The sequence below is a fragment of the Rutilus rutilus genome, assembly GCF_951802725.1.
Source record: "Rutilus rutilus genome assembly, chromosome: 9".
Classification (NCBI taxonomy): domain Eukaryota; kingdom Metazoa; phylum Chordata; class Actinopteri; order Cypriniformes; family Leuciscidae; genus Rutilus; species Rutilus rutilus.
Genome location: NC_140223.1, coordinates 26667468 through 26679930, shown reverse-complemented (window position 1 = coordinate 26679930; position 12463 = coordinate 26667468). Strand labels below are relative to the sequence as shown.

The following is a 12463-nucleotide window of genomic DNA, read 5'->3' as shown; positions in this document are numbered from 1 at the left end:
GCTCCCAGATGATGAACAGCCGAAATTAGCCGTTAGTCAATGAGTAGCTAAAGTAGTAAAATTGACTGTCGATGTCAACAGGAAGGTTTAAAGGCAGGGTAGGCAATTTCAGAGAGGCTAGCAATAGCGAGCTAGCTTTGAAAGCACAAGATCCCAGCTTTCTTTCAGAGCGTCTCCAAAGTCACGCCTCCTTCAAAACACACGAACGCACACCGCAGAGTCTACAAAGAGTCGCAAGAGACGGCGTTAAACTACCTCATGACTCAAAGCACATAACATTACAATAATAATGAATGTAAACAACTTACTTGTACCACCTGACTGATGCAGATTAATTTTGCCGTTGATAGAGTTGACATTGAAATGCATAATTCTGTAAAAATCTGATTGGGAACGCATTTCAAACCACTTTCAAATATGGTCTGAATCATATACAAGTCCATATAATTTGCAACACCACACTTCCTACGATCCAATCAATTCCCGAAATAAGATCCCACCTTAATTTTTCTCATTATAGAAGCCTTTTCACTCGGATATACATCATAATGGGAAAGAAACTATCGCACTATCCGTTTCATGCCGACTTTAGGGGGTCATTCACACGGAACACGTGCATTTAAAAACAAGAGACGGGGCAGTGGAATTTTTTTTTTCTTTTTTTTCGTTTTTTAAAAGTGTGCCACATTTTTAGTTGAGCCATGTGTGAGATGCTGCAGAAGATGTGATATGTGAGCGTAATTATAAAAAAAAGCACAAAGGTCTACCCCAACCCTAACCGGACGTAAATAGATTGTATGAAAAACATACGAGTGAGATGTGGACGAAATCAAATGAATTAGCCACAAATTTGCCAAAATGTAAGATATTACCATGATAGTGTGTTGTGTGAACGGCCCCCTATTAAAATCCCTCTGCATTTCAAGTTTTTTTTTAAACCAAACCATCAAACATTCCTACGTAGTAAACAACACCGGCCAGAATAAGCTAGTTTAACTTAATTTACAAACTGGTAACTTATCTGAGGCGATCACCTTGCATTGTTCACACCCTACCAGCGACTGCAATTAACCGCTACATCTGTTCTCTAATCTAAAAACAGTCTGGAAATCTGATCCTCCAAGTGCAGCCATGTGAATTTTGCATACGGCTTATCCAGTCATCTAGACATTTCTCTTCTGCTCTTCTATCTTACTGTGAAACAATAGTGGCAATAGTGTGTTAACAACACTTAATCCCGGATAAAAGTACAGGTACAATGGCTATGTGAGATAAAGTGAAGTGATTCACACCACAACAAAACAGTATCAACCTTTATAACACAAAATTTCTTCATGCTGGAATGGGATAGTGCTTCCTGATCCCTTATCAGGGTGGGTGTGTGTGTGAGAATAACATTAACCTAGTCACTTAATTTATCAGCGACTTCCTGGGATCTTAAACTTCCCTATTGTTCCCATCTAAATGGTGTATATTTCCAGTTATATGTCCTGGAGTACAATAAAAGTGTTTTGATGACACTTTGGTGTTTTTTTGTTTTTTTTGGGCTTGGACTAATAAGTAACCACCTAGCCACCACCCAGAACACCCTACCAACTGCATAGCAACATTCTGCCAGTGTTTGCATCGTGGCTGTGAGTTTATCATGAACAAGCGTGACATTTTGATATTTAGAGCATTGAGAAGCACACTTGGTGGATTCGGTTTCATTCAAGGTCAGAAAAATAAAGCACAAGCATTAGTCAGTGGATTCCTCACATTCAAACTGGAGTAAATGGCAACTGGACAAGTTTAACAGGTATGACATGGTAAAAAGAAGGAGGGAGGGAGGGAGAGAGAGAGATAAACATGCAGAAGAGGTGGAGATACTTTGCTTGCGTTAACTAACAGATGATGAAAACCGCAGTGATAGGTTTTGAGGAAGACAGAAAGGACTGGATTGCGCACCTTTCACATCGCATTGTTGGATGTACACCTAGACTGGAATATGTGCTTCTGGAGCCAGGCAAACTTCAGAGGCACCTAAACACCTGGGTTCAACTGCTCGTCAGCTCATAGGTAGATTGCACTTTTTTAGAAACACTTTTTTGTGATTTTAACTTATAAAATGAAGGTCCAACATGGAGACTGGGGCTAGTTCACTGTAAAAAGAAAAAGATATAATCAATAAGTTGTGACAACAAATATTTTTACATTGCTTTAACTCGTCAAAATAAGTTAAGCAATTTAAAAGTCAGTTTAATGTGATTTAAGTTGAAATTACTTAAACGGATACTCCACTTTTTTGGGAAATAGGCTAATTTTACAACTCCCCCAGAGTTAAACAGTTGAGTTTTACCGTTTTCGAATCCATTCAGCCGAGTTTCTGATATTTAGAAGAATGTCAGTAACCAGACAGTTTCTGGTCTCATTGACTTCCATAGTATATATTTTTTCCTACTATGGAAGTCAATGAGACCAGAAACTGTCTGGTTACTGATATTCTTCTAAATATCAGAAACTCGGCTGAATGGATTCGAAAACGGTAAAACTCAACTGTTTAACTCTGGGGGAGTTGTAAAATTAGCCTATTTCCAAAAAAAGTGGAGTATCCCTTTAATCAAGTTGATTGTACTTAAAAAAATTTAAGGCAGTAACTTTTTTTTACAGTTTTGTCACATGGCTATTAAGACTATAAGGTTTTAAGTCAACAGTCCAATTACACAAATATATATTCTCTCTGACAGTATTGACCAAGGGTCATTCTTAACTCTATAGTGTTACATATTTGATACTCAAATTTCTAAGGCCTCTAAATGATCAACACAATCAAAACTTTGCTGAAAAACATGTACACAATCTACTAAATGCCTTCTGTCATCAGATGCATATTTCATATTTTTAGCAAGTAAAAGACTAAAAAGAAATACAGCTCGAAACCCTCTTGAATTTGATAACTGTCCTCCAAACTAAAATTAATATTTTTGCTAATATTGTGCATGTATTTGTCACACGTTGAATGTTTTATTTTGTAATTTGTTTAAAAATGCTACTTAATTCTATTATTCCAGTGTGACAAAATGCCCCACATATTGCAATGTTAAGCAAATCAAGTCTTCTATGTTAATTTTTGGGGAAATCTTTAAGGTATGTGCCTAAAAGGAACTGACTTTAACAAACAAACCTGGACAAACATTCATGAAATTCACTCACGTACAAAGTGTGACAACTGGCCTTGATCTTAAATGAAGGGTGTGTTATTGTCATAGTTAAGTGACAAGTCTCAACTGACTTGATCTGGTTTGTGCTAAACCTGTAGGTGTGTGCTTTTAATTTGGGAAGTCATTTAGTCCAAATATATGAATTGAAACTAGTTCTGCTTTCTGCTTAAAGTTCACACTCCTAAAAATAAAGGTTTTGATTGTGGTTTATGTGGCCAGTTGGTATAACCTTTATAGTTTGAACTGAGTGCAAAAATGGGCTATTTTAATTACTGAACAACTAAATTCAACCTGGATTTTACGTTCATAATATCACATTCACTAATGTAATTGTTTGCTATAGACATTCCTTATGAGTTTCCTGACTTGATTCACAGTTAAAGCTTAACTACTATAAGCAAACAGATTGAAACTGGGATCTGCACCGTCTTGTAAAAACTTGATATTCTGGTTGGCATTCCTGACCAGTCAGATTTTAAATTTAGGTCAACGCTCTTATGGGATTTACACGCTAATTCTGGGTTAATTTGAAAACCCTTGTCAATTTGAAAGTTGGTTAGCACGTTATCCCTCGGTTATGCCTTTAATTGTGGTGCCAATAGTATGTGAAACAATATGGTGCTACAATACAACGGCGGGTTGTTTAGCGACAGGCGTTCATAAAATACCTCAGTACTTGGGCTGGTTTACCCTCGGTTACGCAAACCTGGCAGCCCTGTGCTTTGCTGGGGTGATGAGTATTATTTGATCAATTTACAAACAGATTGACCAGGCCATATTCGCTGAGATGTTATCAACCTCATAAGTATGCAAATAAGAATGGTAGCCTGAGGTTTACAATTGTTCATTGTGTTAATTACTAACCCAAGATCACATATGAACATTGTAATACATGGAACAAGACTTTTTTAATCAAATTTTCTGATGATACTGCAATTTTAAGTTTATTAAATGGGAAAGACAATGTTTCTCATTATTTCTCTGAGGTGGAGAGATTTGTAGGTTGGTGTGACAATAACTCCTTAATACTAAATGGAACTAAGACGGTTGAGATGATTTTCGATCCTAGAAGTGTAGGGGTCCATAGTCCGGTAATGATACATGGCAATATCATCGCACAGGTCCCTTCATATAAGTACTTGGGAGTTTTTATAGATAATTCACTATGCTGGTCTTCTCATGTCAATAATCTTTGTTCCAGGCTACAGCAGAGACTATACTTTCTACGCAGGTTAAAAGTGTTTGGAGTGAACCAGAGAATCATGTATTTGTTTTATCAGTCTATTTTCGAGAGCTTGATTAGATATGGTATTACTGCATGGTATGGTAATCTCTCTGTCCAATTAAAATCAAGATTAGGACGTTTGGTGCACACCGCCTTTAAAATTATAGGGGGTGAGGAGAGACGATCACCACAAGAGTTGTTCGATGCTTCAATTTTAAACCATGCCAGGAACATTGTTGGAGACGATACTCATATCCTGAATGCCAACTTTAAATTATTACCATCAGGAAGGAGGTATAGGGTCTTGATGTGCAGGTCTAATCGACTGAAAAATTCTTTTGTTCCTACTGCAATCAAAGTGTTAAACAGATAAAATATTATGAATTGCCATTGTGTCTTCTATGTATCTAACTTCACTTACCTGCTATTTATCTTAATGTATGTTGTATTGTATGTATTGATTGTCATTATGTTTTACATATTTAATTTTACTTATTTTTATTAGTTTTTTAATGTATGTTGTTGTATGTATGGACTTTGCACGTTGTCCAAGACAAATTTCCCAGCAATGGGACAAATAAAGTATAAAGTAAAAAGTAAAAGTAAAGATAACTCAGAATTATGTTAACCCTGTAATTTTTTTAAATGGAAAATTGTATTGAACCTTTAAATTGCATATGTGTTTTTAGTTGAGTATCATATTTGATACATTATGCTTTTGTGGCTCATATAGTGAGAACATGGAGCTCACACTTGACTTGAGGAGGAAAAAACACCAACATTTCATTGGCATTATTGTCAATTTGGCATTTGGTGCACTTTCTTAAATGTATATGGCCAAAAAGTCAAATGAATTGAGAGATGAAATGAAAGATGTACAAATAAGCGTTCCTCAAAAAAACTGATGTATATCATATTTGACATTTTAACATGATTTTTCTAAAAGAAGAAAACGCATGTATGGATAATCCAGCAAACCAAGTTGCTTCAGTCCGGTAAATGCTCATCTTGAAATATTACAAACAATTTAAAACACTTACTTTACAAAAATCATTAAAGATTTCAAAGCAAAAAGACACATGAACCACAACCTGAAGGGGAAGTTTTTAGAATGATACTAAAAGGGAAAAGGATAAACTATCAATGAGATGACATGGAAGCACGTTGTGCACTACAGGGTTTTTTTTTAGCAAAGGTTTGATCATGTTGATCATTTAGAGGCCTTAGAAATTTGGGTCGATTTCAAACTCAGGGCCATTCGAGGCCTATAATAGAATACAAAGAAAAGCAGGCAATAACCACTGTAACAAGCAATGTTCTCATCACACTTGACTGCTAATGGAAAACTTCAGTTTACGATCTCCACCTTTGAGTTGCATAGCTGTACACTTTGGTGACCTGAGTTCGTTCTTGTAACAAGGTCATGCAGCACTTTTTGAAATCATGTGCCCTGTTGAATGTAAATTCCATCGATTGTATTTGTAATCTAGACTGATAGTGTATTGCTTCATGTCCCCTTGCAGGCTTTTCTGCACGACACTTCCATTTTCTCTTAATCCGCTCCTGTGGATCCAAGGCTCTACACAATGAGTGACGGCAAAGAGAAACCCCAGGGCAGCAAAAAAGGGACCAATGTCAAGCCGACAAGCAAGGGCAGCTTCAACCAGGGAACTTCAGAGCGACGACAGAAGCCCGACAAGCCTCTTAGGAGAAGCCGCAGCAATGAAGCGGAAAACCGGCGTCGTGAAGGTAGCCGGGGTAGAGAACGGGACCGGAAGGAGGGCGTTAAGCGCCAACGGGGTCGGAGCGAGGAGGGAAGGAGGCGAGAACGCGACCACGAGCCTGGACACAAACAGACGGAGCAACCCAGAGACGACCTGGAAGACACCGAGTGCATTGTGTGCTTCTGCAGCTTCGACAACATCTTCAAGACTCCCAAGTTACTTTCCTGCGGGCACACGTTCTGCCTGGAATGCCTGGCCCGCATCAACGTCAATTCTCCCGAGCTCAAGATGCTGATTTGCCCCATCTGTCGGGAGCAGACGATAATCCGACACGGCCGAGATCTGCCTCACCTGGGAAATAACGAAGACATCTTCCGGAAACTTCCGGCCGACATGCAAAGGGCGCTTTCCGTGCGCTTTAAACGCAGCAAGGGCAAACTCGTCCTTAAGAATCCTCCACCAAACAGCTTCATTAAGACCAGCTTGAATCTGCCGGTGTTAAAGAAGAAAGAGGAGCAGGCCGGAAATAACCCACTTGGAGTCATGGAGGAAGGTCTGGGCCAGGCGACTATGATCGACGTGGGAAGACCGCCCAGCAGGATGAGGGGTCGCATGAGAAGGTTAATGTATTCCAATCAGTGCTATTATGCCGTACTTGGAGCCATTATCATAATCACTGTGGCTCTGATGCTGGTCGGCATCTTCACCTTTGTGGTGATGCCCTTTATGCATAAACCAAATACAGGCCAACCAGCCCAGAACCAAACTTCTTCAGGCAAATGGCCTTAAGGGATGAAGAAAACACACAGCACTCAAGAAGGATGACGGGCAAAGCAAACAAGCTAGATTCTTAGTGGAGCCTGTTGCATTGAACACAACACTGCATTTTTTGTTTGCTTTTGTGTAAGAAGCTTGAGACAGGCTCGATTGGAATGAACTGGAAAAACTTGAACATATCATACACTGAAGGCTGTTGAGCATGGACATATTTTACACAGACTAAGTCATTATTATGCAAAGGTCTGTAAGAACAAGAGGCAATGATGACGTCTATCTGACCAGTGATTAATTTTTTTAACTATGAATCTATTTAGGGTTTTTTTCTAAAAGGGCTGGATAATATTAAATAATAATACTATTGTACAATATTACTATCCCATTTGATTTCATGAAGAATTATGTACTGTAAGGTATTTTAAATCTATATGGGTTGTGGTATTGGCGCGGAAAGACAAAAATGTGACAACTCACCAATGCAAATAATATCAGTCTGAAAATGTACATGATAACACAAATGTAAGCTCATAAATGTTCTTTCTCATGTTGGAAAGACATTTATTAGAAATGTATAATTATTTGAATTATGCTGCACATAATGTAAATAATACACTCTTATATGTATAATTATAATGTATGTTCATAGTTTTTTATTCATTTGCACAAATGGGGAGAGGAAAAAAGTGGAAAATAATAAACGTTTTAGACACTCTTTGGCTCAACAAAATTAATAACAGCTCAAAAATTAAGACTCAACCAACAAACTACACTGAGAATAAGTGTATATAATAAGTAGTATAGTATAGTTTAGTAGCCTATAATTTGTAGCATAAACATTTAAAGATTTTGTAAAGATTTGTAAAGCTTAAATCTAAAGCTAAAAATGATCCAATCTGCTTGCCTTAGCTTTATTCAAAACGGCAAGCTTGTAATAATGTTTTTAATTCCAGGGGTAGCCTACTGGTGGATTTCCGCGGGAAATTCGAGCATGTCTTTGCGTCATTACGTCACATCTGTACATATAAAGAAAGGGGTCCCGGCAAGTTAGACTGTGTTGCGTGTGAGGATGTTGGAGGTGGAGATTTATAGCCTTTTCTCACAGCACTTGATATAATTAAACTTATCAATATGATAGCAGATCCAGAAAGGTTCAGACGACAATCACTAGTGTAAAATGCAAACGACTTCGGACTTCGGAGTGGCAACAGAAAAAAAGAGACTGCAATCAGGCCCATGCAAAAACAAGGATAAAAACCGGAAGGGCATTAAATTCACGCAATGCTGATGTTGTTAAAATTAACAATTTGAGAACAAAGTATAATTTGAACGGTTTGACGCGATATGAAGCGATCGTTTTAAATTACTGCAATGCTTTTTTCCCCTTAGTTGGTCAGAACAAAAGTGGATGTTACTTTACTTGTTCAGATTACATTTTCCGGTGAAAATTCTTATGTTGCTCATACTTCCAAAAAGTAGAATCTGTGATTCCGATTGACAGTATCCACACCACCACCGCGGTGATTGACAGCCGTACATTCTCCTCAAAACATTGGATTCATCCGCGCTGTGCGTGCCGAGGCACAACCCAAAGTTGATAAATCCGCGAATAACTGCAATCGCAGATTTCGAACAGAGAGGGCGACAAAGAGGTTAATAATATAAGTTATAAGTTAATAATAGCCTAAACGTATTACTCATAAAAATTCCAAATAGTTTTTCCAACATAATAAACTCATAAATTAAGTGGTGGCCCTGGAACCAAAATCGTTAGTTTAAATTTCACACAATATTAAGTTTTTGATGTAATGTCCGTAACAATAGAACTTGTGAAAATAATCTTTGCAATTTAAAAGGTTTAATTCAGTTTTTAGCGTGAACCTACAATTATAAGTTTACCAATTAAAAGGAAAATGACCAGAAATATAACCAATGCAGCAAGCAATCAGAAAACATCTGCTTTAGAATAATATTAAACTTGATATTCAGTTGCTTCACAATGTGGCTTTTACTCGCACCTCACCTTCTAATCGCTTAAATGAAGCACATAGCCTACTAATATTTTACAAGCACATTGGAAAGGATGTGTCAGCAGGACTTTAGCTTCATAAAAAAAAGGGTTAAAACTAATGAAGGATATAATTCCATAAACAAAAAATGACAATGCAGCAAATAAAAGTGTTTCTTGTGAAACAAAAAATGCATTGCAAGTCTGTTCTGATAGTAGAGTAAAAACAGTGCTTAAATACAAACAATAAAATCCAAGTAACCTATAAAGTGCTAGAATAACAGACTAAAAAGGACAAAAACAAGGACAAAACATTCCAGGTATATTTTGTTGATGCCAATGCCACGCATCCAGTCATACTCGCAAATTATCTCTATCATTGTTGGACAATATGGATACTAATACATGTGTTGCGCCACAAAATTGTCAGTTTCCCTAGCCGTTCTGTGTCACATTATACAGAGTAAATCTCTATTTCCTAGGTAACCATCAAAAAGTGAGCTCAGATGCCCTCCGCTGTACATTCTGTACACTGCATTCACAATACAGTTTTAGACTGTTTAAGAAGTCTGATTTTATTCTTCTAAAATCCAGGCCTGCTAGTCCAATTGTCCTCTTGACAGTTCCAAATATAGAATATATGCACATTATGTCCTTGATGTTCATGGTAAATATATTTACTCTATTTGCAGTGTTGCAGTTATGTAATCAGATTACTTTTTTCAAGTAACTAGTAAAATAAAGCATTACTTTTACATTTACAACTAAATATCTGATGTAAATAAAATTAAGTAGGGCAAGTTACTTTGTTTTTCTAATTTATTGACTGACAATTCTCCTGTCACCATGTTGAGAGAAATCGTAAGTGCAGAGGCGTTGTGTGCGCTGTGTAAACATGATGAATTTAGTTCTAAATGTGAAGCATTACTCACCTCACTTGCTAAATCTGTTTCAGTATTACTCAAAATTAATAAACAGTGAGATGCAAACTCAGATTATTACACAAACCTGCAATAATTAAATATATTAAATTACACAATACTTTATCTATTTAATCTCACTTTATTAAGCAATGTATTTGCTGCTGACCTTCGATGATCCTTTTCAACCATACTAATAAGCTAAAATGACTTTAGATAAACATCACGTTTGTGTTTCTTTCTTCCTCTTTTTTTTTTGCTGAAGTAAGCGTGTTGAACCTTCTTCAATCCAGAATGCCAGAACTTCTGAAAATTGTGAATTTGCATTTGTGAAGGGGCCTTTGCATTTGCCAAAAATATATATATTTTTTGTTGTTATTAAAAAACAAACAAGCAAGCCCAGGAGAGAAAAAGTAACGCAAAAGTAACGTAACGCGTTAGTTTTTAGGGAGTAACGCAATATTGTAATAGGCTATTACTTTCCACAACATGGTCTACTAATTGTGCTAGAGGTATGCTACGTCTTAAGAGAATTTGGGTAGATTGATTTTCTTAATAATTATAGTTAGTAGGCCTATCCTCCTTTTAAAATAGCTAGCACACTGTGTCCTACTACACGAGGGGGGCATGTGAAGAACACGATATTGCCCACACAGGCGAATAACCAACACCCCTATCTGACGCAAGCCCTGTATAAACGTTGTATAGCCTTCATTGAGTCATTCAAATTCAGATTCGTGCTCAGGGGTCTCTTAACCCTTCTGTCAACATCAAAAAGTGATTTTACAGGGAAATATTGATAAGGACTGCATTTCAAAGGATCACAAGAGTCCCAAAAGCAAGTCTGCGATGGCTTCGACACCCTCTGCCTCAGCCCTGTCGGCTGTTCTCCGTTGTCAGGGGAATATCCTCGCCCGAAAACAGGCCAACAAGAAGCGGTCTCCAGCGTCAGTCTACGGGCTCGGAAGGACAGGTGGAGATTCGGTCGGGTCTTATTTTCGCTCTCTTTGGGGATTCGTGTTTCACAGGGAGCGAGTGGACATTCCCGGAGTTCTGTCCGTTACAGCGCGGGTTAAAACGTCATGTTCAGGAAAATCATTTGAATCCAAAGATCATCTGCTCAAAAACTCTCCAAAGTTTGACAACAGAATGTTAACTATGAAAGTATCCGGTGCACAGACGAAAGTTATGTCGAACTATGGTTTTGCTATTAAATCTCAACGCTGTAGTGTTTCATCCAAAACCAACCTGGTTCTTCGACTGGATGGCACGCGTTTACGAAAACTAACCTTGGATAATCCATGGACTTTATGTGTTTGTGTAGTTTGCGCTCAGAGTATAAGTACGCTGAACCGCAGTAGTGTGAATGAATTGTTTTCTCTTGGCTTATTGTGGTATTTAAAGGATAAACTGATATATTTTACAACCGCAGTGTCAGACAGTGTGCGGACACAACCTGGAATATGCAGGATGAACCAGCTTCAACCGGATGTAAGTCAGTCAACTCTAATGTGGTTTGAAAAGGTCACAAGTCAAACCTTTTTTACTTATAATTCTATACAGAACAGTTGATTATTATATAGGCTACTGTTATATATTATACCCTTTTTTATATATTATTATACTTTGATAGTTTTACAGCATCACTAATACACAAAAAAAATGGATTGGATTTACAGGTCATATCACATAACAGTTGATATATCCACAATTGTGATATTAGGCCATTACATAACTGACCTTTATTTTGCCCTAAATGTACAATCAATTAAATTCTAACTTTTAAATAAATCTCCAGATAACACATGATGACATGCTATTCATAATTCAGAATAAAGGAGGATTTTCCTACATAAAATTATTGACTGTTGAATGAAGTCGAATGAAGAGGTTGCTGCTGCATAAGCAATATTTTAATGAATTATATAGGCTACAAGAGTTTAAGAAATGACTGCTTTTAGCATGCTTTATGCAATGATGATGGCTATAATACTATAACAATACTATCTTCTTTTGTAGTGTGATAAGTTGAGTGGGTGTGTCAAATGCACCTCTGAACATCATGAAGATCAAGGAGCTGAACCTGGGGAATGAGTCTTCTGCTATAGACCACATGACACGCACTTCACACAAATGCACTTTCATACCCATGATAGATAGATAGATATGTTCTTTCATGCACTTCAGCTTTGTGGGATATACTGCAGTGTTTTATACAATTTATACCTTTGCCACTGTTTTTGCACCATAAAGAAGTTATATATATATTACCAAACTGCTGTCTATGAGCAGCCTTTATGATCAGATACCTGATGCTGTAAAAAAAAGTTTATTTTTATTTTTTAAAGTACAATCAACTTACTTACAACAAACTTAAATTACATTAAACTGACTTGAATAAGTTGAATCTTGTATGACTTATGTTTTTACATTGCTTTAACTCATCAAAATAAGTTAAGCAATTTTCAAAAATAATTTATATGTTGTCATAACTTATTGATCATATAATTTTTTACAGTGTGCATGTTTGACTTTGTGTCTATTAATAAATAGGCCACTTGTTAACAGTTAACACTTGTTAGTGTGCTGATATTACTTGAAATAGCATTTTT

The 12463-nt window shown here is 37.0% G+C and overlaps 1 protein-coding gene across 1 annotated transcript; it reads left to right on the top strand.

The window, feature by feature from the left end:
• Positions 1–2: 2 nt before the first annotated feature.
• rnf183 (ring finger protein 183) lies at positions 3–7638 on the top strand. The gene is made up of 3 exons (XM_084420035.1): positions 3–1798; positions 1907–2058; positions 5949–7638. The coding sequence occupies exon 3, from the start codon at positions 6012–6014 to the stop codon at positions 6936–6938; it is 927 nt and encodes a 308-aa protein (XP_084276161.1). The 5' UTR covers positions 3–1798; positions 1907–2058; positions 5949–6011; the 3' UTR covers positions 6939–7638.
• The last annotated feature ends 4825 nt before the right edge of the window (positions 7639–12463 follow it).